This window comes from Poromitra crassiceps, assembly GCF_964638095.1.
Source record: "Poromitra crassiceps genome assembly, chromosome: 2".
Lineage (NCBI taxonomy): Eukaryota > Metazoa > Chordata > Actinopteri > Beryciformes > Melamphaidae > Poromitra > Poromitra crassiceps.
In genome coordinates this window covers 29,911,388-29,938,365 of record NC_139624.1, presented here as the reverse complement: position 1 = coordinate 29,938,365, position 26,978 = coordinate 29,911,388, and the positions used below count along the sequence as shown (strand labels likewise).

Sequence of the window (26,978 nt, the reverse complement as noted above, 5' to 3'; positions counted from 1 at the left end):
GTGCTGGTGGAAAGATAACCAGGCACGGCTTCCACTCATGGCCGGCTTGGCAGGGAAATATTTGTGTATTTGTGCCACCAGTGTACCATCCGAGCGTGTGTTCAGCACAGCAGGGATTGTTGCAATGCCACTCCGAAGCAAATTATTGCCCGAAAAGGTAAAGCTGTTGGTATTCTTGGCCAGAAACCTGTAATGGTAAAACGAAGCAAAAAGGCTAATGGCTAAAGGCCTATAGCCTTTAACCAAGCCCAAAATGTTTAATTTCGAATTCCTTTAAGTTTATAAGATCGTGTGGTGGGCTTGTGTTGTTTAAATCCCTGAAGTTCGTTAATACAAGCTTAATTCATTTAAGATAATTGCATAATTCGTTTTGTATTTATTTTACACAGCAATATCTACTGGTTAATTTTACCAGGCTAATTTATTTTAATTTTTGTGTGTGAAATGATGAAGGTTTTCCCAATGTCCCACTGGGTTGTGTTTTTGCAAATAAAGTGTTGTACGGAAACAAGCTTCTTTCTTTTATTTCTGTTTATTATAGTAACATTTTTATTTGTCTTATATGGCTATTATTAGGAGGGGGGGGTTGATTAAATTTTATGAAGTCGTTGCGGTGCTGTTTGGCTGCCCGGCCTGGCACTGCTGCGAATGCGCATTCACAAACATGTCATGTCACGGAGTCAGGCGCGACATAAACTGCAGGCTAGTAGGCTGCTCAGTTAAAAACAACAATAAATATGCTGGTCGGTTACTTATTTTATTTAGCCTTCTATATTTTAGAAGCATATTTTTATGTTTACATTTTCTCAGTTTCTGGGATAGTCGGACAAGTGAACATGAAGGAAGAGTAGAGACTTATGGAACCCTGACTGAAGACGTTTGTTTATTCATGTAGCCTAATTAAAAACATTTTCAATGATAGCCTGAGGTGTCTGACTGCTGAATGTAGCCTATTAAAGGCCTTTGGCCTAACTGCAAAGTGCAAACTCAGCAAGCAACAATAAATTAAACAAATAGCCTATAGCAGCATTATTGGGCACCTAAGTAAATACATGCACTGTCTGGCATGCCTAGAATGTCTCTAGAACGTGAAATTAAATAACTTGAAAACTAATAAATGAAGAATCACTTGTAAAAAAATTTTTTAATAAAGTGGCTGGCTGCTCGGTTCTGCCCGTTTTCGTTTAGCATTTATTTGCGTCGGGACTTCACTGCATTGAACTGCTCCGCTGCATGTGCAAAGTTGAAGGCCTCCAAACCCTTTCCACAACTTGCGATCTGCATCAGCCTTGTGACTTCTGCAGGGACACTGGAGACTGGAATTGGGGGAGGGGGATGGAGGGTGGAATGTTTCACCCCTATTAGACCCATACCTGTCTATTGTCTCATGTGGCCAACCTATTGAAATGTAAATAAAGGAACGGGGGCAGTCCCGATGTTGTACGGAAACAAGCTTGTTTCTTTTATTTCTGTTTATTATAGTAACATTTTTATTTGTCTTATATGGCTATTATTAGGAGGGGGGGGGTTGATTAAATTTTATGAAGTCGTTGCGGTGCTGTTTGGCTGCCCGGCCTGGCACTGCTGCGAATGCGCATTCACAAACATGTCATGTCACGGAGTCAGGCGCGACATAAACTGCAGGCTAGTAGGCTGCTCAGTTAAAAACAACAATAAATATGCTGGTCGGTTACTTATTTTATTTAGCCTTCTATATTTTAGAAGCATATTTTTATGTTTACATTTTGTCAGTTTCTGGGATAGTCGGACAAGTGAACATGAAGGAAGAGTAGACTTATGGAACCCTGACTGAAGACGTTTGTTTATTCATGTAGCCTAATTAAAAACATTTTCAATGATAGCCTGAGGTGTCTGACTGCTGAATGTAGTCTATTAAAGGCCTTTGGCCTAACTGCAAAGTGAAACTCAGCAAGCAACAATAAATTAAACAAATAGCCTATAGCAGCATTATTGGGCACCTATACATGCACTGTCTGGCATGCCTAGAATGTCTCTAGAACGTGAAATTAAATAACTTGAAAACTAATAAATGAAGAATCACTTGTAAAAAAATTTTTTAATAAAGTGGCTGGCTGCTCGGTTCTGCCCGTTTTCGTTTAGCATTTATTTGCGTCGGGACTTCACTGCATTGAACTGCTCCGCTGCATGTGCAAAGTTGAAGGCCTGCAAACCCTTTCCACAACTTGCGATCTGCATCAGCCTTGTGACTTCTGCGGGTGGAATGTTTCACCCCTATTAGACCCTACCTGTCTATTGTCTCATGTGGCCAACCTATTGAAATGTAAATAAAGGAACGGGGGCAGTCCCGATGAGAATAGGCCTACAGTAGCCTATAATAGGCTATATATAAAATCTGTGGCTTTCAAGGCTGGTGTGAAAGAGCCTACATAACCAGAGTAGGCCTATATTGTTTGATAAAAATATGTTTTCAGACAATGGGCACGGCGCGCGCGCGCGCACACATACACACACACACACACACACACACACACACACACACACACTGCTCCCCTACGAGAACCGCAGGCTCTGCGCACGCTGTGCCTGCTGAGCGACATGACGGGCGGCCAGCGTGGCCGAGAACCAGATGACAAATAAATAAAGTAGCTACTCTCACCTCTTGATTAAGGTGTAGGCTATGGGAGTTATTTATTTTATTTATAAAGGATACATGTACAAAGGATACATGTACAAAGGATACTGTTGGCAGAGTACATGAAACATTCCACCCCCCATCGCAAGTGATTTTATTCTGCATGTAGAATATTCAGCAGGAATGCACAAATGTCACACAAAGGAATAATAATAATAATAATTATGACGTGATAAGATCATTCATTTTAGCACCGCACGCTCCGCTCTCTTCAATGAGGAAATGGAAATCCAGACCTTGTAGAAAAGTGTCGATTTTCGGGGTTAGGGTTAAAAGTAATTCTCTCTCTTTTCAGAGGCACACAATTACTCACATAAGACCCTACATTTAATAGTTAATTTAATAGTTAGTTTGTGGATTTGGTTTCCAGGGACTTTAATCATCAAGGGGAGACAAAACACGATTGATTTCGTAGGCTGAGAGCGAGAGCCTCCCTGCTTGCTGCATATACTGTACTGTAGGTAGTTGTGCACTGCCGCCCCCTAGTGTCCCACTTTGATACCACATACTAACGGCAAACAGAATTAACGCCGCGTTGCGGTAAAAGACGCTTATTGATCCGTCTACCACTGTATTGGAAAGTGTCGCTCAACAAATGGTAGCCGACAAAAAAGAAAGTGTTGCTGCATTTATGGTTCAGTGAACATTCTCCTCGGCTAAACGGTCACATGACACTCGACATAGAGAACGATATAGCATAGAAAACTAGTGCAGACAGCCAAGAGAGGGAATATGCTGTATGCTGGTTTGTATATGCCAGACCAATTCCCAACTGTCAAAGCAAATTAAACATGAGCTCACAGATTCGTCAGGTTCCCAGTCAGTAATAAAATCGCTACAGTGAAACCATGTCGGACATAAACAGGCAAGAGAACGTACTTGGCTGCAGCCGCATATAATGACACACAACCACACAACCCACCTCCTCTCTCTCTCTGGGAAGTTGGTCACGGTGTTCTTTGTGATTTTCACGAACTCATACATCAAGGACAGGCTGATAAAAATAGCGGGGACATGTTTTCATATTCATTTCAATAGAGCGAAAACCAAAACAAGGAAGTCAACCGCGCGTGCGTTCTAGCTAATCACACTTGCGCGACACTATGTGACGTAGTCAGCGACATTACAAATTTCACTTGGTAGGAGACACTACTCGACGACACTTGAAAGTGTCGACAAGACCTAATTTCTGTCGGCTGTTGCTGTTTGACTGACACACACACTCAATGTCTAAGGGGTTATGCCAGGACAGAGAGAGTGGCTGTTTTCCCACTGACACTGAGGTATTGGTGGGACTGTGTGTGATTATGCGTGTGTGTGTGTGTGTGTGTGTGTGTGTGTGTGTGTGTGTGTGTGTATGTGTGTGTGTGTGTGTGTGTGTGAGTGATTATGCTTGTGTGTGTGTGTGTGTGTGTGTGTGTGTGTGTGTGTGTGTGTGTGATTATGCTTGTGTGTGTGTGTGTGTGTGTGTGTGTGTGTGTGTGTATGCGCGCACGTGGGCGCATGCATGTCCATCCAAAGTATGCCATGAGTGTCTGTATGATGTATGCAGTTAAAGAAGAAACTGTCTCTTCACAGAACTGTCAACCTTTTCACAGATATGTTGCACATTCTCAACATCACTAAGAACTCAATTATCAAAACCAACTAGCACTTGTCCAAGCATTTGGTTGGCACTTATAGCTAAATATGATATGCTATAAGTGGACACTGCGCTAAGGTATGTGTGTTACAGTAAGTGTATGCATAGATGGAGTGAAGAAATACAATCACATAGTCATCACTTCTTTATATAGGCTGCCTCTTTTACAAACTACGACCGCACCGTGGGTATATGCCTCCGCCAACAAGTGAGCAGTCGACATGCATGTCTGTCCAGACTTTGACGTTTGAGCCAAATGTCAAGAAATGTCATCAAGGTGTTACTGAGATATGGCGTTGCAGAGCTTGAAAATGGAATTCGTGAGGTCACAGTGACCTTGACCTTTGACCACCAAAATGTAATCATTTCATCCTTGAGTCCAAGTGGACGTTTGAGGCAAATTAGATAAAATTTCATCAAGGTGTTCCTGAGTTATCACGTTAATGAGCATGAAACGAGCGGTTGTGTTGTCAAAGTAACCTTGAACTTTGACCACCAAAATCTAATCAGTTCATCCTTGAGTCCAAGTGGACGTTTGAGGCAAATTGGAAGAAATTCCGTCAAGGCGATCTTGAGATATCGCATTAAAAATCTTGAAAAAGGCATTTGTGAGATCACAGTGACCTTAACCTTTGTCCTTTGACTACCAAAATGGAATCAGGTCATCCTTGAGTCCAAGTGGACGTTTGAGGCAAATTCGAAGAAATTCCATGGAGGCATTCCTGAGATATCGCGTTAACGAGCTTGAAAATGGCGTTCGAGAGGTCACAGTGACCTTGACCTTTGATCACCAAAATCTAATCAGTTCATCCTTGCGTCCAAGTCAACGTTTGAGCCAAATTGGAAGAAATCCGTTAAGCCGTTCCTGAGATATCGCATTAACAAACTTAGGAATGGCGTTCGTGAGGTCACAGTTACCTTGAACTTTGACCACCAAAATCTAATCAGTTCATCCTTGAGTCCAAGTCGACGTTTGAGGCAAATTTGATTAAATTCCTGGCTATCGCCGGTGGAGGCATAAAAAACAACAAACAAACAAAAAACTAGCACTTAAGACTTAAGTGCTTGTTTTTTGTTTGTTTGTATCTTAAGTCTTAAGATATCTCTCATGTCGAGTTGAGGCTTGCTAAATTGTCCATCCTAATGAGCCACACAAATGTAGGAGTTGAGGGAAAGTTTCCGGAGATGTAAGGGAAGGATCAGTCCCCTAAGTCATTAGTGTGTGTAATCTGCAGGCTTAGTAAGGGGGAGAAAAAACATTAGGCTCATATAGTAATAAGCAGCCATTATGAACGGCATCACACACAATTAAAATGCACTGGCAGTGGGAACAGAGTGGCAGAGAGACGGCTCAAGAAGTAATCATGTGTTGTTGCTGCGTATTGATTATTTGCATAGATTTTGGTGAATATTTTGGGGTGTGTGTATGTGTGTTCCATGTGCGCTCATGTGTGTGTGTGTGTGTGTGTGTGTGAGAGTGTGAGAGTGTGTACAGTACATGTACATGTGTCTATGTATTTATATGTGTGCAGACATGATGCAACTGAAAGAACCACACACCACCACGGCAGAACGGTAAGATGACTGTTTCAATTGCCTCCAATTGCATCAGGTCAAGCGGAACGCGTCTTGCTCGTGACAGAATGATAAAACAGATCTTTCCCCCCCCCAATCACATGGCCAACGGAGAGAACGAGCAATAGAGAGAGACTCAGCCAGATCTGAAGCGTCTCGACAAGAGCTTCAATTTATGGTTTTTTATAGTCAAGTAATTAACTTAATCTAAAAATATTCAATAACCCCCGTGATTATTCACAGAAGATAAATCACTTTTTGACAGGACTATTTCTCTGAATCATTTGTGAGCTCTATTGCTTTTTATCAGGAGCGATGAGAAAATCTCTGGTAATACTGGGAAATAAGATCTGGCCGGATGCAGATGAAAGCACAGTGATTGATTCTCAGCTCCTATCTGTCCCACTCCGAGCAGTGACAACGGTCTGATTTCACTGGCCATGTCCACACAGGGCCAGGGATTTACAACACAAAATGAAAAACTACTCATTCCTTACAGTGACATGATAGAAACAGTGGAGAAGGAAAACACCATATAAGGAGATTTTCACCATTGCCACCAATATTACATTAAAATTCCTCATTTTCTGTCTCTTCCAACTGAACATCAAAACTTTTCTGGTATAACTGACAAGATAAACATCATCATCTTTGGGGTTAGGGTTAGGTCAAATATAGTGTTGTTTTTGAGAAACAATTGCATGATCATTGAAAAGTTGTCTTAAACCTTTGAAATGCTTCTTTCTTTTCAAGCTTCTGAGTTGAAACTGCACAATTTCTTTGTGGCAATTAGGTACAGTTCATTCGCAGTATGCAGAAGCGTGGGAGGTGAAAATTCACAGGTAAGGTGAGAAGATGGTCGCTGTACTGGGCAGCTTCGAGATATGAATGTGTGTGAATGTGAACAGGGCACTCCTGAAAAAGAGCATTGCTCTCAGTGAGACTCCCATGAATAAATACATGTGAGAGAGGGGGGGGGGGGGGGGAGTTTAACTCATTGAGTGCCAGGCACTTTTGGAAGACGGATGCTCCCAGTGCCAGCCCTTTCAGAGCGTTTTCAGTGATTTCTCGAGGCCCACAGAATATTGTGTGATATTACTATGTAAACACCGAACATGCCCAAAGAACGATGAGACTCTATTGTATCATCAGCAAAAAAAAGTTTATTGATATCATTTTCCGTTCTTTAGTTATCAGCCGGAGAAGATAGGTTGTTTTCAGCAAAAACAGACGTTTCAAACTAGAAGCTGAGATAATCAGCCTTTTGTGAAATGAAGCATTTCAAGCACATCACTGACTCTGAAGCTAATATTTTCTGATGTAGTGACACCTCAAAAATAATTTCCTTCAATAAAACAGCGAAAATAAAGGAATTTTGTTTGGCAAAATAATATTTTTTAGCTGCAACCAGCAGCGCTGGCCCCTGAGTGCGCAGACCCTACACTTTCTTGCTGGTCTTGATTTACTGGTGGGCATCAGATATTCTAGCTTGCCAATCTGTCCATCGAGTCTGCTGTCTGGGTCTGTCTGGGTCGGTGTTGTATGCTGCCCTGCGTGCCCCACTCCCCTCTACTGCAAACCCCTCCTCCGTGGGTGTGTCTCTGGTGGCTCTGGTGGCTCTCTGCTGCGTTTGCCCTGCACTGAAAACCCAGCTTTTTCACAGCGTTCCGCGTATATTTGGCACCGGCTCCCAGCGCTTCCAGTTGAGAATAACAACAACTCCACAACTAATCATGTGGAGGGGCTATCGCAGCGGACACGGAGGGGCTCAATTGTGGGAGCAGATTGGCTGCTGCAGGCACAGCTAACGTTATGCTTCATGCATATCGATGCATACCGATGCGGTTTCCGTTTCATCATGGGGCTTCTTCTGCTGTTTTTCCTCACCTTTCTCTAATCTGGAGAGCACTGTCGCCACCTAATGGGTCCGTAAAATAGGTTATACTGTACACATTCAACATGCCCCAAATTTTTACAGGAGATGTATCAGGCTTTGATCCACGTCCCACCGTCAAAAAACGCAATTGACGACTTTAGTCGTCATTGGCACTCTACGTTACTATTTGAATTGACGACTATAGTCGTCATTGGCACTCAATGAGTTAATGTTCTTAAAATAAAAAATTTACTTCCTTTTATAGATGTTTTTCAAGAGCTGTAATTGGCTAATGAAGATTGATAGTGCAGAAGTACGGATGTTACTCATTTAGTGCGTCCTCACTACTGCAACAAGGGGGGGGGGGTTGTTAAGAACAAAGAAAGCATTTCAATAACAAAATACCCCACTTTGACTGCTGCAGCAGTACTGCCAAACTGTTTGAACTTTCTCACACTGTGTGCCTCCTGAAGCACTGTAGTAAGGGAAAATACAATAAAATAATGTTTATTTATATAAAAAGCAATTGTCTCCCTTAGCAATGAGATGCAAAATAACTCCCCATCTTCTATTCAATGGTCTGAAAACTGAACAATATGTCGTCTCGATTCACTCTAATTGCTCTCTAAAGAAAAACAAACAACACACAAACAAGGATCACGTCGATTTGTCTCTAGCTCTTATTCGGCTTCTTTTCTTGGCACTACAGTTACATGATCATTATGTCTCTGACCCTTGATTTGGATTTGGAAAGAGACGTTTAGTCTACTGCTGCACTCACTGCAAGCCGATTAGGATAGTAGGCAAAGCTCCAGCTAAATTCCTTAAGATGTAAATGTATCCAAACTCCCTTCCAATCCCATAAAGCCCTTCTAGCTTAGGTTGCTTTGGATTTGGTCATATAAATTACATCAGATAAGCAAGATGTTGTTTGTTTCAAGGCTTCATCTTGGACGGTTGAAAAGACATCTTTGTAGACATACAGGAAACAAACAATTAATCAGACATGATGAACACAATCCATCACCTTTTATAATAATAATAATAATACATCAGATTTATATAGCGCTTTTCCTAGTGCTCAAAGACGCTTTACAATACACACAAAAAACAACTTTAATCAGGGTATATGCAGCAATCCTGAGGGTAAATTCAAGACTTTTTCAAGACTTTTTCAAGACCCTTCCAATACATTTCAAGACCCCATCGCCACTTCGAGCTGTGACCGATTACATCAGCGACACACCTTTAACTAACACTATACATTTTGAGTTTGAAATTGCAAAACTAAACGATGTTAGTTTGCCATAACTTCTATGCACTGTATCAATACAACATAATTCAGATAGGCCGGGAAGGAATCAAGCTCAAGAGAATAAATTGAGTGACTAACCCAAAGGCAAGGTTTATTTAAACCTAAAAATATATATAAAGTATATTTATAACAATAACATGCTCGCTCACTCACTCACACATGCACACAACAGTGTTTCCCTGAGGATCAATCTGGTGCACTCTGAGAGCTACCCCCAGGTATTTTCACATGACCAAATCTGGCTCCCATTCAAATTGGTTTGGACACCCTTGCCATATACAGTCTCATATCACAATATTGATATAAAATCAATATATTGCCCACCCGTAATATTGAGTGCCAGAATCAACCTCCCAATGATGCAATTTGCAGAAAAAGATTAGATTTCATTGATTATCAATCACTGCTTCAACATCTTTCTGATATAAATGTTTTATTTTTACAACCAGATCACCCTATTGTTTTATTTTTACAACCAGATCACCCTATTAAATAAACAGCGTCATGACTCAATAACGTTACTTGGTAGAGGGTCGCTCGTACTGAGCACATGTCCTCGTCAAACTGACGGTGAAAAATGTTTGCTGTCACAAAATAAAAATCGTTTGACAACTTATTTGAGGGAGTGTAATTATGCTATCGATCACATTTGCTACCTGTTGCTCTTTGAAGTCGCAATGTTTGTCGGCGTTTGGTCAGCTCCCTTCACCAGTTCGCCTCCGCACTTTTAAACATTGTTTACAGACGGGCTATGTAGTGTCCATCCCTGTCAGCAACGTAACGTAAGCAAAATAACTCCATATTTCGCTCTCTAGACCGGACAAGACCGCATGCGCTCACAGCAGCCATGTTTGTTGTGTTGAAGCAAGCACTGAATGAGTGAAGGAGAGGAGGGGGGGACGCCCACGACACACCCACACGGACACACTGTCACATGCATGTAACGTTACATTATTTCTTTTAAAGCAGCTACGAGCAACTTTTTGATTGTTTTTTATTGTTATTAAACAGTATAATTATAATATTGATGCATCACATATTACCTATAATAGTAGCTGAGACCAAAGCCGTGTGAATTGGAGTTTGCTCTCTTGGTGCTTATAGAGTCTCTGTCTGCTTCATCAATGTTACACCCGGACCGTCTACAACCGGAAGTGAAACGAAACGGTTTACGGCAGCTCCCTGCTTCCGCCGGCTCTGCCTAGCAACGCACCATAAACAAGCGAACGCCAGCTAGCTACAACCAGGGGCTAGCTACTCTCGCGAACACCTCTCGTCGTTATATTCTAACAGTTTGTTTGGAAGTTATTTTGTGGTTATGGCCGAACTGCGAGATCATGATTACGTCGCCAGTGCAAATTACGTGGCCGGTGCAAAGAAAAAAAGGAAGATTATTCCCCGTACCGACCAACAAAGAGAACGCAAGAGGACGCATGATAAATCACGCGATAAAACACGCATCAACATAGGTCGTGCATTCAGCAGATGGGAGAGAATTTCGGGATATGAAGGGTTTCAAAACAGACGGTGAAGTGGCTGTTTTCCTCCTTGACAGGTATGTGATATGTATATTTTATTTCTGAAATACTGTAGAGGACGTGATTTTGCTATTTACGTTGTATGCTACCATGCGTCGGCTAACTGGAGCTCATTGTTACTGTATTTCAGCTATCGACCAATGCAATCAACACCATGTGTGTATGCTTTTGTTATAAATGAAGCCTACTGTATGTTCCATTGTATGCCTGGTAGATAGCACCACAGCATGATGGATGCAAAAGGCTAACGTGATGTAACGTTACCTGGGAGTTATACAGTTATGTCACGGTGTAGGCTGCATTTACTGTAATACAGATTTGGTTGATAACGCTACTTTTTCATTTGCCATTTCAACCGTGCCAAAATACGTTACATGTTGCTGTTGGTAATCAATGAGTCTAGTGGTATATAACGTAACGTTACACGGTTGGGGAAGCCATTTACCCGCAGATATATTTAGCCTACAGTTGATCTGAAATTGGAAGAAACTCTCAGCCTCTTCACAAAGAGCTTGGTAAACCTAGTTTACCCTCTTGTATCAACGTTTTTGAAGATACAATGGTGATGATAACGTTAGCTTTCTCGACAATATTACTATTACCGAGTGCCCTAAACAGTTTCACTTGGTGCTAACGTTTGGCTATTACAGTAACTATGAACGCGACTGTAACAAAGTTTACTCGTTTTTCCAAATACTTTTCAACATCCTCGTCTGACATAATCTATTACGTAGCCAAAAAATAGGTAGATTACCTCGTCGCTCTGCATCCTGAGAAACAGCAGGGTTTGGAAAAAATGAAAAATAAACTTGGAGCGTCTTTCATTCATTCACTGGTCAAAGGAGAGAATGAATGGAGGCGTGGAGTGTTGTGATGTTGTCGGGAGCCGGGCAGCCAGCAGTTTTACAACAGTAAACAGTACCACTTTTGTTCAGAGAGGGGCGCCAAAAACAACCCAATGAAACAGTGAAAAGTTGCTCGTAGCTGCTTTAAAAGCACGCAAATTATTTTTAACTCAGCGCAAATGAATGTCATGAAAACACATCTATTCACATAAAAAAAATAACACATTTAACTCATTCATGGCCAAAGACGTCTTTGACGTGTTATCAGGAATAGCCCTCAGGGCCAATGACGTGTTTGACGTGTTTTTGTTTTTATTAGTGCAGCGCGTAGTTCAAACACTTCCCCAGCCTGTGACATGTTATCAGGTCCCTAGCCACAAAGACAAGCCGACAACACGCGATCAAACACATACCGCAGCTGTTGTTTTGAAATGAGCAGGAGGAAAAACAGAAAACAGAGAAACGCGCTTCCTTGTGAAGTTGTGCAGAGAGGAGAAACGCCATTGAAACGCCCCTCGGCGCGCTGCACGAGCTGATCGGCTTGTTGCAGGGCAGCGGACATCGATCGTTCGCGGTAGTCAAACCCGTGACCAACATGATCGATCCTGGTCCCTCGACCCCGTTCCTGTGTCCCAGCCCGAAAGAGACGAGACGGAGTCACAACTGTGTGAGTTGGAGGAGAACAGCAGCCTCGCCACAGAAATGGCTTTCACACAGAGCGAAGCAGCACGGCCACTTTCCTGTCGAGGGCGAGGAAGACTGGATTCCAATGCGACAGGACCCGGATGATCTCGCGGTAAGGAGTGTGTGTGTGTGTGTGTGTGTGTGTGTGTGTGTGTGTGTGTGTGTGTGTGTGTGAGAGAGACTACACTGATCTCTGCATTCTATTCTATGATCACACTCACTCACACTGAGTAAACTGTATTGTTGAATGTAAAAAAAAGCACTTCATGTATATATATATATATATATATATTTTTTTTTTTCATTTGTGTCATAACGAATAATATTTACATGTCTGATGTCAATACAGTTCAAAATAAAAGAATTGAGAGCGAGTTCTGCCTGAGATTGTGTGATTTACAAAAATGCCATTTTCTGCAATTTATCTTCTCAGAGACCTTTTTGGTGAAAACAGGGTGTATATAAATGGCTATAAGTAGAGTACAGAACATGCTATGCTTTGGCCTGTGCTAAATATTGGCAGTCCTAAACTGGCCATGAATGAGTTAAAGGGTCTTGAATTTGAAATCCACCTAAGACTTTTCAATACTTTTCAAGGGGCTTGATTTTCCCTAAATTGAATTCCCAACTTTCAAGACCCCACGGATACCCTGTTAATAGAGAAAAAATAAAGAAATAAGAAAGGTGATGGTGATGAAATAGAAAGACAGACATGCAGAATATGGGGCGGGTGGTGATAGGCAGAGAGACTGAGGGTCAAAACTCAAAAAGCTAATTAAATTTCTCCAGTCCAAATGCCATTACTTAACCCCGACAATATGGTGGCTGCGTTCTAAATCAAAAAGAGTAGTGGAGACCAAGAGAAAGCTGGGGAAAGAAGAGAGAAGGAGATATAAGAGAACTAGGCATGTGCGCAACTAGTCGGTTAAACGTCCGCTACCCTCGCTAGTCAGCACCAAAATACGGTTAAACCAATAATTGAATTATCATAATAATAAACAATGCCGGTAACTGTTGCGTTTTTATGCAGCCACCAGCCACTATGGTAGTCCCCCTCTTCTAATGCCCGGATGTAAACAAACCAGCATGTGTTAGTGGGAGTGGACCATTGGCTGGAACATTAGTAGTCAAAGCAGCGGAAGGGAGATGACCTCTCGTACAACCAGCGCAGTTTAGCAGCATTTTGATCCAGTCAATGAAAATACAAGGTTGTATGTATGTATGTCTTGCTTCTGACTCAGCCCAGTCTTAGTGCAATTAAGTATCACTCCAGCACTTGGGCTCATTGGTACAGGCTCTTATTGTAGTATTTTTTGATGTGCTGATGTTAATTGTTTAATTGTTTGATGTTGTGTTGTTGTTTTTTACTGTGTGTTTTTATTGGACCTTGTGTCTGCTAATAAAGATTGATTGATTGATTGATTGATTATGTAGGCTGTGTCATATGATGTTAACCACTCCATCGAAGCAGCAATAGCAATGTGTAACCACATTCAGCACAAGCATGTGGACGGCAAGGACAGCAGGGCCTGATGCTAGTTAGCACTGCTAAGGCGTTAGCCACACAAGATGACGCAGCTCATAATGGCAATGAATGACTGCACAAGATGCTTCAACTCAACTTTGCTGAAGGCAAAGGCTTCCAAAAGTTAAATGGACTATCTTGAGCGCGAATACACAGTGCTGGGGTGAGTTGTCATGTTTTCTGATCATGTGCAATGCTCATAATAGACAGTGCAAGTGTCACACACGACTTGGAGATTGACAAACGTAATTAACGGTTTCAACGTTATAGATTAAATGATGCTGAGTTTTGGCTGTTTTCTTACTTATAGACTAGGTGACTAAAGAGAACATAACATTGAAGATGAATCCCAAAAACAAAATGTCTACAGGAAAACACAGACACCCATATCAAGTCAGCAAACTCACCAAAGGATTAAAGTGGGAGAAATGAGAGAAGGCTAAAGGAGCTAAGAAACACAGAAGGTGAAATTAAGACAGTGTTCCTGCATAATGTCAGCAGCTGGGCTCGACCAATCACTTAGCAGCTCATTAGGACTAATAAGAGTGGTTAACCAGAATGGGAGGCTGCAGGCTGCACTGACACTGGCCTAACCGTAGGGGAGAAGGAAGCCCATATTACAACCTACTGGCCAAGATACACTCCACAGTCATAGATATATCATATGAACAGACAGTACCGTAGATAGATGAACAAGTAAATGTACAGATGCACACAGAGAGAAGAGAAGAGAAGAGATTAAGTAGTAAAAAGGAAGAGACCACGCAACACAAAGATGCTGAGCAGGCCAAAAGTGAATGGAGTAAACCGAATCAAACCTGCCTGACCTAAAGTGAACTGACATTTACTGCAGAATATGCTGGCTGCCAGGTGATCATTTCTGTTTGAATTTCAGAACTGTGGGAATTTTAATTAATCAGACTTAAATTCGGATTTAATTCATATTTAAATGCTTGTTGGCTTCAAACCCATCAAGTTTCAGCCCTCCTCAGTGTGTAGAAGATATCATCCGCAGTCTGCACCCTCTGTGTGTGTGTGTGTGTGTGTGTGTGTGTGTGTGTGTGTGTGTGTGTGGGAGACAGACAGACTGGGTAGGTGGAGCACCCAGGGACAAAGCTGGGAAGATGCCCCACATTGACCTCCTGAAAATCTGTCTTGTCTTCGGTCTCTCTCTCCTCCCTCTCTCTCTCTCTGCCTCCACCTATGTCCCAACTCCATGTGTGTGATCGCCCTGTGATCCATTCCATTTCTTTTTTTCTTGCTCTCGGATGCTTTCTTTCTTTCTTTCTCTCATGCCCAAATCTCTCTCCTCCTCATTTTTCAAAACTAGGGCTGGGTACAGAAACCCAGTACCACTCAGGGCCCGAAATTAGAGCCCGCCACCCGCCAATGGCGGGCAGATTTTAGGTTTGGCGAGTGACAGGCGAGTGTCTGTCCGCCACGTGGCGGGTCCCAAAATGTAATATTAAAACTGTGTGTAGCCGGCTAACATGAGTGCTTCCTGAGGCTTTCATTCTGGCTCTCCCGTATAGGCTAGCAAATGTGACTCTGGAATGAAATGCAGTCGTCAATTTAGCGGAGGTAAATTGACAGCCTACTGTACGTCGGGCGAATCAATGAATCAATCGCTCACACTTGTTGCCGACACTCGTATGATACAGTATATATGAGGAGATAATAGTTATCATGTGTGTTTTGGTGCGCAGCTGGCTAACACGAGTGCTTTGTGAGGCTGTTTCATTCTGGCTCTCCCGTATAGGCTACCAAACATGACTCTGGAATGGAATGCAGTCGTCAATTTAGTGGAGGTAAAAAACGTCTTTTAACCTCTGCTAAATTGACAGCCTACATCGGGCGAATCAATCAATGAATCAATCGCTCGCGCTTGTTGCCGAGCTCGTATGATGAGGAGATGAATCAAAATGCTTACCACCAATAAAGCCGAAGGGGAGCCGAGAACGAGTGCAGGAGAGCTAACGCAGGTGCAAGGTGTGGAGTGGGAGAGAAAGGTGCATAGCCCAAGTTGTGCGCTGTCTGCATCACTGACACTGTCGCAGTTATTACTTTTATGCCTACCCCACACTACAGGATTTTCAAATCCTTGAAGATTATAAAAATCTTGAGACCCCACACACTACAGGACAGAGAGAGCCGATTTTTTAACATTTCAATCTTGGGACACACACACAATCGCGTCTGTTCAAACGCAACCCCACACACTAGAAGATTATGCAGAAGATTCACCTTGGAAGCAGGGCTCGACGTTAACTTTTAAAATGCCTATTCAGTGTGCGCACCGGGTGTAGTAGTAGTAATAATGATAATAATAATAATAATAATAATACATTTGTGTCATTTCGTTTTCTAAACAAATCTTATTTTTTGTTTTTATAATGCATTTGCACTGAAAGGATTTGTTTAACTAATATTTGCGCGGACAGCCGCGTCCATTCGGGGTGTAGGCCTACTGTGCACGGCCAGGCGAAAACCGTCTGCACAGGTGCCTTGTGGAGGGGGCGTCTGCTGATTTGACTCACTTTTCCGTGTAGGCTACATGCTTTGCAGTATAGCATTAGTTTTCCGTCCCGTTCAAAGACGCACGGGTATTTCACCTCGAGGACAATTTCCTCGTTCGTTGTTTCTGTGCGGGGCTGCGGGCGGACCAGATTATTTTGCGAAAAACTGTAATGGAAACGCAGCTACTACTGGCTCTCTGCTCAAGATGCAATCGCCTGTCGGGTTGTAAATATCTAACATGTTAGATATGCACGATTCACAATCGGGAAGAGGCAGTCTTCCCGATTGTGAATCTTTGAACCCCACACACTACAGGATCTTTTGGGAAGATTATCTGCCCGACGCGCTTCAAATCGGGAGCACCCCCGAGAAAATCGGGAGGGGGGAATCTTGACCATAATCTTGCAAATTATCCTGTAGTGTGGGGTAGGCATTAGCTGCGTTGTTTTTTTTTTACAACAATTTAAGCTCAAGATTGACTTGACATGTATTGATAAGATTGACTTGACATGTATTGATTAATCAATGATCAATCAATATATTAAAATAATTTGCTTAAAATTTTACTCTGGCCTCTTATTTAAGTGTGTATTCTTCAACGTAATACCTTATCTACTTGAAATGTACTGAAAAAAAATTATATATATGGATATATGCGACACAAAAATTCGTTTTTTTTTGTGCCGGTAAGAAATATGCTTGGCGGGTAGATTTTTTCCATCTACCCGCCACTGGCCGGTGGGTCAAAAAGTTAATTTCGGGCCCTTAGTACCACTACGGTACCGGTACCTTTACCTCCACTGCTTAACTCATTGAGTGCCAGCCACTTTTGGAAAACGGATGCTCCCAGTGCCAGAGTTTCAGAGCGTTTTCAGTGATTTCTCGAGGCCCACAGAATATTGTGTGATATTACTATGTAAACACCGAACACGCCCAAAGAACGATGAGACTCTCTTCTATCATCAGCAAAAAAAAGTTTATTGATATCATTTTCCGTTCTTTAGTTATGAGCCGGAGAAGATAGGTTGATTTCACCAAAAAGAGACGTTTCAAACTAGAAGCTGAGATAATTAGCCTTTTGTGAAATTAAGCATTTCAAGCACATGACTGACTCTGAAGCTAATATTTTCTGATGTAGTGACACCTCAAAAATAATTTCCTTCAATAAAACAGTGAAAACAAAGGAATTTTGTTTGGCAAAATAATATTTTTTAGCTGCAACCAGCAGCGCTGGCCCCTGCGTGCGCAGAGCTACACCTTCTTGCTGGTCTTGATTTACTGCTGGTGGGCATCAGATATTCTAGCTTGTGTTTGCCAATCCTGTCCTGCTGTCTGGGTCTGTCTGGGTCGGTGTTGTATGCTGCCCTGCGTGCCCCACCCCGCTCAACTGCAAACCCCACCTCCGTGGGAGTGTCTCTGGTGGCTCTCTGCTGCGTTTGCTCTGTACTGAAAAGTGCGCTACATCCAGCTTTTTTACAGCGTTCCGCGTGTATTTGTCACCGGCTCCCATCGCTTCCAGTTGAGAATAATAACAACTCCACAACTAATCATGCGGATGGGCTATCGCAGCGGAGACGGAGGGGCTCAATTGTGGCAGCAGATTGGCTGCTGCAGGCACAGCTAACGTTATGCTTCATGCATATCGATGCATACCGATGCGATTTCCGTTTCCCAATGACTTCTTCTCTGTTTTTTCCTCGCCTTTCTCTAATCTGGAGAGCACTGTCGCCACCTAATGGGTCCGTAAAATAGCTTTTACACATTCAACATCCACCATACTTTCACAGGAGATGGATCAGGCTTTGATCCACGTCCCACCGTCAAAAAACGCAATTGACGACAATCGTCGTCATTGGCACTCAACATTACTATTTGAATTGACGACGATTGTCGTCATTGGCACTCAATGAGTTAACAGACCAAATTGCAATGCAGATTAAGGTGCTGCATTTCAGTGCTATGCCCCAGCTGCTGAGTGAAATATTCGCCCTCCGGTGCTCTGAGACCAGCGCCACACGGTGTTCACGGTGTTAGGTGGCGTTCACACCCAATGCGCTTTTTTCAGTTAGAACGCTATGGAAAGCGTTTTTTTTGCGCTTCATTTTATTTTCCCCTGCAGTCGCGTGCAGTACAGTTTAGGACACAATGAACACATGGACGGTAGCCAGCTGGTTTTGTCTGTTCGATGTTGTTCACTGACAACATGAAAGACAGATTATTGCCAATACTTTCAGCAGCGGAGGTTGAGGATCCCTCTGGGAGGAGAAAATGTAGGAGTGAAAAGACGAGCAGCGCGCTTTTCCTCCAAATGTTCAACTTTTTTCAGCTTAAAAACGCCCATAGCGCACTTCCAAAAACAAAAGACGCCACCAATGCTAAAAGCCAGGTGCGTTCCTTGAAAGAGGAGCACGTTTAGCACGTCCTTACATAGAGAATGAATTGCAGAAAGACGCTGGCAGCTCAAATGAGCGCGTTGTGTGTGAACGCAGCCTTAGGCAACTTGTGTTGTTGGCTAATGGGACAGGCACTACACTGTGGAACTAAGCAGAGTAATGCCTCACTGTTGGGAGGGGAACCATGATGAACTCTCCAAATCAATGGCTCCTTCCACAGGAACCAGGCCCACTAGATTGCTAAACCTGTCCAGGTGGATTCACAAGTTCAGTGGCAATTTTCCACCATCACGTTGTGAGGGATTATCAATCAACTACCAACTAGTGCTTTTCCATTTGGATTAGTGGTCAGCTGCTGCCATTGAAAAGCAGTGTGAGTTTGGTAGAGTTTATAGCAACAGACTGGGGCTGGAATGTGCCAGAAAACAAAAGAAAATCAAAGAGACAAAGCAAGATGAAGAAACTTACAAGACACAAACGTGGAGAAAAAAAAGTAGTGCGATAAAAGACAAGTGAACAAACACATCCACAGGCAGTTTGTAGGCAGCAGGGTGGTGAACTGATAAGGAAGACTCTCCTTCAACCAGAATATCTGTATTCAGTCTCCTGACAGCAAGGACTCTCCCTTACTGATGTGTCCTAGCAGGGTTTTCCCTGGTTCAGAATGGGCCTTTGGGGGGTGACTATGCTTACTGTTGATCATGCTGACTGTCGTACATGACTTTTGGGTTAGTGTATAGTCAGGTTTATCCTGAATACAAGTACTGTGTATCTGTCTTTTTTTATACTTTATTTTTACATCCTTTTTTCAAGAGAAAATACACACAGGACAAACAACAACAAAAACAACAACAACAACAACAACAGGAGGGCAGGAGAGGTCACAAACTATGCTGTGATGCAACAGTTACACAATACAATGTTACCGTGGGCCAACTAATGTAGTTGTATCAGCTAGGATATTTGCAAAAGTCACTCACTATGGATCAGGAAAAGTGTCTATTTACTCCAAAGAGTAGCCTCAGACTATAAGTCAGCTGCTCCATTCGATGCAACTGATTTACAATATTTATAAGCATCTCCACCGGGGGGCAAAGTTTCTGGAGCCAACATTTTGTGATGGCTTTCTTTCCGGCTGCCATAAAGATCTTCAGGAGGTATAAGTCACTTCTATCCATATCCTTTGGAATAAGTCCAAGATATAACGTGGGGAAGGACATGCAGACATAAAAAAACAGCATTTTGTTGATTATTTTGACACCTCTTCCCAGAATGTCTTGATATGGGGGCAACTGTGTATGATACACAGTTGCCCCCATATCAAGACAGATACACAGTGTATCTGTCTTGAAGTACTTGGTGTGAGGTAGGGTTGGCTCACAGACCTTACACTTGGTGTGAGGCACACCTGTTCTATTTTTGTCGGATCCTGCATACGTCTGACAGATTACATGAGTGTGAGTCTGTTCGCAGCCATACCGGAGCCGTACCGCATCTGTTCTGGAGCTGGTGGACATTAGCCTTTGGTGTGAGGTAGGGTTGGCTCACAGACCTTACACTTGGTGTGAGGCGAGGCCGATTTCAGCTATGGGCAGGGGTGGGCAATGCCCACTCAGACATGAGTCTTGCCCACCCAATCAAAGGTTTGGGAAATATTGCAACAAGCACAGGCAGAGAGAGATGATCTCCGTTTTATTAGCAGATCCTGCACCCCACACAACACAAGACTACAGGAAATGTTGTGTATTGCATTAGAACACACTCACCCACACACAGCATCTCAGAGGGGGTCACTGAACTGCACACTCGACTCATCCATGTTGCCAACATTTCAACATTGTGAAGCAATGTAATTAACATGCAGAACAGCACTATTAGTCGACACATAACCTTGCAGATAACTAACATCATGCATATAGAACAGGAAGTCCTTTAACTAACCTCACAAAGCACATTAACAAACACATCTACCCCAGAGCATGCTGGGAACTCCGCCTACAATATGTTTCTTTTCACCCCAACCTATGGAAAAATTCAGTATGTTGCAGCCAGAGATTTCAGGCAGATTTCTGGACTTTTCTCTGTCTGGCTGCACGTTCTCTGCTGCTTGACAACTGCTGTGTTAGCTACAGCCTGCTACGTTATTCAATACTTCTTCTTCTATCCCGTTTACAACAGTCGCCACTTGCTCACAGGTACCGCCTTGTGGCGAGAATCGTGTAATGTATTCTCACACACCACAGTACTTGTCTCAACTGACTGTCTATAGTGAATGCTTTCCACAAAATCATGAACAATGAAGAAAACCAGAAGGAATACAGTTCCACTTTTACCAAATAAACCAAAATAGATGTTCTGCGACAAGTTATATCATCCTGAAAACCCAAATATTTGAAACTAGTAAAATTATAAAATTATCTGTCTGTGCAATAAGGTAAATAAAATAAGTTGTTGGTCCCCCAAAGTAAACATAAACATTATAATGACATCTTCCCATATCTGTCAACCTGTCACAAGTAGGTGGCTGACTCCTACTGGAACAATTTGGTGTACCCATTCACTGTGGAAATGGCTTCTACACCCTGCTTCAAATTGTTCTTTATAAATTAGAATATAATGCAACTTAATCCCCATCCACAAACCCGCAACCTACCGCCAAAGTTGCCCCCTACCAGCCCACCCTAATGTAGCAGGCTAAAATCGGGCCTGGTGTGAGGTAGGGTTGGGCCATGTTTTTGACTCAAGTCCAAGTCTCAAGTTCCCCTCTTTGGAAGGAGGGAGGGAAAGACAGAAAGCAGAAGAAATGAAGAGTGAGAGAAAAAAAGATGGAAACAGAAGCAGAAGAAAGAAAAGTAGATGGCAAGAGAAGAGAGAGAGCCAGAAAGTGCAGGAGAGCAAGAAAGCAGGAGCATATATCTCACGCTTCCTGCCCTTCCACAAAGAACCCAAATGAGGCCAAGCTCATGAAAGAGGCAAAGTGCGTTCTCTCTCTCTCTCTCTCTCTCTGTCAGCCTGAAAAACAAGTGCCCCTAACAACAAGACATCAAGACATCCTGTAAGACGCCAGCCAGGCGCATTTGAAGGTTTGTTGGCTGTGTACGTTATTCAAGGCTCATCAGCACATGGAGATGCAGGATACAAAGCACAGGGTGATGCTTTGAAGATCTGACAAGAGTCTGACTCACCCACGGAGAAAAACAGAGAGAGGGGAAAGAAACTGAGAAGAGGTAGAGAAGAGAGTGGCAGAGAGAGACACGAGGAGATTGACGAGAGACTGGTAGAGAGAGACACGATGAGATTGACAAGACAGACGGGTAGAGAGAGAGACACGAGGAGATTGACGAGACAGACGGGTAGAGAGAGACACGAAGAGATTGACGAGACAGACGGGTAGAGAGAGACACGAGGAGATTGACGAGACAGACAGGTAGGGAGAGACACGAGGAGATTGACGAGACAGACAGGTAGGGAGAGACACGAGGAGATTGACGAGACAGACATGTAGAGAGAGACACGAGGAGATTGACGAGACAGACGGGTAGAGAGAGACACGAGGAGATTGACGAGACAGACAGGTAGAGAGAGACACGAGGAGATTGACGAGACAGACATGTAGAGAGAGACACGAGGAGATTGACGAGACAGACAGGTAGAGAGAGACACGAGGAGATTGACGAGACAGACAGGTAGAGAGAGACACGAGGAGATTGACGAGACAGACAGGTAGAGAGATACACGAGGAGATTGATGAGACAGACGGGTAGAGAGAGTGACATGAGGAGATTGACGAGACAGACATGTAGAGAGAGACACGAAGAGATTGACGACAGAGACATGTAGAGAGTGACAAGAGGAGATTGACGAGACAGACAGGTAGAGAGAGACACGAGGCGATTTACGAGACAGACAGGTAGAGAGAGACACAAGGAGATTTACGAGAGAGACAGGTAGGGAGAGACACGAGGAGATTGACTAGACAGACAAGTAGCGAGAGACACGAGGAGATTGACTAGACAGACAAGTAGCGAGAGACACGAGGAGATTGACGAGACAGACATGTAGCGAGAGACACGAGGATATTGACGAGACAGACATGTAGCGAGAGACACGAGGAGATTGACGAGACAGACAAGTAGCGAGAGACACGAGGAGATTGACGAGACAGACAGGTAAAGAGAGAAACACAAGGAGATTGACGAGACAGACAGGTAGAGAGAGACACGAGGAGATTGACGAGACAGACGGGTAGAGAGAGACACGAGGAGATTGACGAGACAGACATCTAGCGAGAGACACGAGGAGATTGACGAGACAGACAGGTAGAGAGAGACACGAGGAGATTGACGAAACAGACATGTAGCGAGAGACACGAGGAGATTGACGAGACAGACAGGTAAAGAGAGACACGAGGAGATTGACGAGACAGACATCTAGCGAGAGACACGAGGAGATTGACGAGACAGACAGGTAAAGAGAGACACGAGGAGATTGACGAGACAGACATCTAGCGAGAGACACGAGGAGATTGACGAGACAGACAGGTAAAGAGAGAAACACAAGGAGATTGACGAGACAGACAGGTAAAGAGAGAAACACAAGGAGATTGACGAGACAGACATGTAGAGAGACACGAGGAGATTGACGAGACAGATGGGTAGAGAGAGAGAGACACGAGGAGACAGACATGTAGAGAGAGACACGAGACACTTCCTACATGCGTGCCTTACCTATGTATTTGTGTCATATGTATTGGGATACTGGTGGTGGGTGGGGAGTGTTATGTGTTTATGTTCTGAAGCATGTACTGTAATAACTGTGAAAAATTCCCTGCGGGACAAATAAACTATAAGTACCTAACTAGCACTTAAAGCACTTGTACGTATCCTAATTGTCACACAGTGAGCACAGGCAGAGTGTGCTAGGTACTGTACTGCTCCACTGAGCACTGTCGTCTCCAATTAACAGCTCTTATATTGAATGATTTCAAAGAGGGATATCTTGACGAATTGCAACATAACACAGACACACAAGCAAACAGATCGAGTGAGAAAAGCACACAGCCAGCAGCATCTTCTGTGGTTCACACTGAAGTTCTTCTCACAACTGCATGGGGTCCAATTCTTCCACACTGACGCTTCTCCATCCTCACTTCCCTATCTCTGTTTACTGCATATTGACACCAAAACTCATTCAAAAAAGATATTAGGTGAATGCTACGAAAAAAGATATCTCAAAAAAAATCTTTTAGGAAGGGGCGAAATGATTTATGTATGCAGAATCTTGTACATCCCTTGTTGACAAATGATTTTCTTTTCTCCTTCTACTGCTGACATGAATGCTTTGTATTCGATACAGTAGGCTAAGGCTTACACTGTCAAAAGAATGAAACAACAGAATGAAATGAAACAATTTAATTTGCGCAAATGCGGCACAACATAAACGCACACAGCAGGGGAGCTCTGGAGAGGATGGTGTGGTGCACACGTACAGCACACGCATGACGTGTGCACGTTCACACACACACATGCGTGTGCGCACACACACACACACACACACAAACTGTAATTGTAGCTGTTTAACAGAGTCCTTTGATACAAAGCATAGGCATACTTTTATACAAAATGTTGGGCTGAAAAGCTGACGCTGCCAGATTCAAAAGAGGCAGGCAAAAAGTTCCAAAAAATACCTGGCAGGTGATTGGATGAACCATCTCTCCATCACGTCATAGTGCAGGGGCAGCAGTCACTCTGCACTGTGGAGAGCAGTGCTCTGAGTGCAGGGGCAGCAGTCTCTCTGCACTGTGGAGAGCAGTGCTCTGAGTGCAGGAGCAGCAGTCACTCTGCACTGTGGAGAGCAGTGCTCTGAGTGCAGGAGCAGCAGTCACTCTGCACTGTGGAGAGCAGTGCTCTGAGTGCAGGAGCAGCAGTCACTCTGCACTGTGGAGAGCAGTGCTCTGAGTGCAGGGGCAGCAGTCTCTCTGCACTGTGGAGAGCAGTGCTCTGAGTGCAGGAGCAGCAGACACTCTGCACTGTGGAGAGCAGTGCTCTGAGTGCAGGAGCAGCAGACACTCTGCACTGTGGAGAGCAGTGCTCTGAGTGCAGGAGCAGCAGACACTCTGCACTGTGGAGAGCAGTGCTCTGAGTGCAGGAGCAGCAGACACTCTGCACTGTGGAGAGCAGTGCTCTGAGTGCAGGAGCAGCAGTCACTCTGCACTGTGGAGAGCAGTGCTCTGAGTGCAGGAGCAGCAGTCACTCTGCACTGTGGAGAGCAGTGCTCTGAGTGCAGGAGCAGCAGTAACTCTGCACTGTGGAGAGCAGTGCTCTGAGTGCAGGAGCAGCAGTCACTCTGCACTGTGGAGAGCAGTGCTCTCAGTGCAGGAGCAGCAGTCTCTCTGCACTGTGGAGAGCAGTGCTCTGAGTGCAGGAGCAGCAGTCACTCTGCACTGTGGAGAGCAGTGCTCTGAGTGCAGGAGCAGCAGTCTCTCTGCACTGTGGAGAGGAGTGCTCTGAGTGCAGGAGCAGCAGACACTCTGCACTGTGGAGAGCAGTGCTCTCAGTGCAGGAGCAGCAGACACTCTGCACTGTGGAGAGCAGTGCTCTGAGTGCAGGAGCAGCAGACACTCTGCACTGTGGAGAGCAGTGCTCTGAGTGCAGGAGCAGCAGTCACTCTGCACTGTGGAGAGCAGTGCTCTGAGTGCAGGAGCAGCAGACACTCTGCACTGTGGAGAGCAGTGCTCTGAGTGCAGGAGCAGCAGACACTCTGCACTGTGGAGAGCAGTGCTCTGAGTGCAGGAGCAGCAGACACTCTGCACTGTGGAGAGGAGTGCTCTGAGTGCAGGAGCAGCAGACACTCTGCACTGTGGAGAGGAGTGCTCTGAGTGCAGGAGCAGCAGACACTCTGCACTGTGGAGAGGAGTGCTCTGAGTGCAGGGGCAGGGCCAAACATCACTGATCCTCGCATCCATCGTGTATCACAAAAAAAAGGGAGTGGAGCATTGAAGCAAAAAGGAAAACGAACTGTCACTCACCGATGTACTCGAAGACGTAGACAACGAAGAACGGCGTGACCAGGTCGTTGATGCCCTGCACGTAGCCGCTGGCCGGGTGGCGGATGGCCCAAATGAACAGGATCCGCTCAAAAATCTGACACACACACACACACACACACACACACACACACACACACACACACACACACACACAGAGTCAATACACAATACTTCAGAGATTAAACTAATTTACATGAATCGTTACAAATAGGGACCATGTTGGAAATAAGTGTCGGCACTTTGACATGTATATCCCTTGGATGTTGCTGTCTTTTATATCCATAATAAAATCAATCAATCAAATATGAAAACACTAATGGATACTATCTTTATGCATCTAATGACACATTTGTTGCTTTGAATCTCAGTGTGCATTTGCTCAAGTCCCTTCTCATACATGCTAGCTAGACACACACTATTAGAAAATAGTGCAATTCTAATGAAGGCTAGATGCACGGTGGTGGGACTTTTAAAATAACTACCACTCTACCACCAAGTTAGGGCAGGTATGTTATGTTCAACTATGCATCAATGTACTGTCTCTGTGTATGACAGCAAGTCATGTATGAAATACATATGGTGCACAATGAATGACATGATAATAATCAAGCAAAGCATTGACATTCACTGACAAGACTGATAATGGATTGTCTGACAACAACAAAGACAACAAATAAAAGACGAAAACAACAACAAAACATATTAGGCTGATTAGAATTAAATGAACAGTGCACCAAGCAATGTCAGGATTCAATCGTTAGTGAGGAGTGGAAAGCGACGGTATTGTGAGTAAAATGTCTACATGCATGCCAGGCTGTAAAAGTGAAAAGCATCTCCTGCAAACAAGTTAGAGCAGCAGAATGGGGAACACTTAGCTTGCCGTTTGGTTGGGGCGCTATAGATGGTAAATTAAGAGCTTTTTCTGGTGATCTTTAATTTTGTTTGAACATTTTGACGTTTCAGCAACAATAGTTGCCCTGGGATCCGCTGTCACCATCAGCAAGAACTTATTCTCCCGAGCCTCAATATTGATCATCTCAACAGGCAGAATGACTCATTCAGTCATGTTCTGACACATTCAGACATGGAAATGTCTCCACTTCCATTCCATGTTCATCGACATGTTAGAAGCAACATTTTTACGATTTAAGAAAGTAGTGCTGACTGCAGATCTCCAAAGCATCCAGTATGGGTGACTGAGCGTTCAACCTTCTAATATCGACTTTGGAAAATATTGGTCTTTAAAGAGCAGGTGCACGGAGCTCGAGGTTTCAGAAAATCTTCACAGCCTTGTTTGTCATTGATTTCTGGCATTTGTATAGTCTCTTCTTGATTATATCTATCCT

At 43.7% G+C, this 26,978-nt stretch overlaps 1 protein-coding gene across 1 annotated transcript in view; it reads right to left on the bottom strand.

The window, feature by feature from the left end:
• The window catches only part of tbc1d22a (TBC1 domain family, member 22a), a 365,114-nt gene that overhangs the window by 235,359 nt on the left and 102,777 nt on the right, over positions 1–26,978 (bottom strand). Inside the window, exon 10 of the mRNA XM_083651077.1 lies at positions 25,612–25,726. Within this exon, the coding sequence (XP_083507203.1) occupies positions 25,612–25,726 (115 nt within the window). The remainder of the gene's footprint in view (positions 1–25,611; positions 25,727–26,978) is intronic.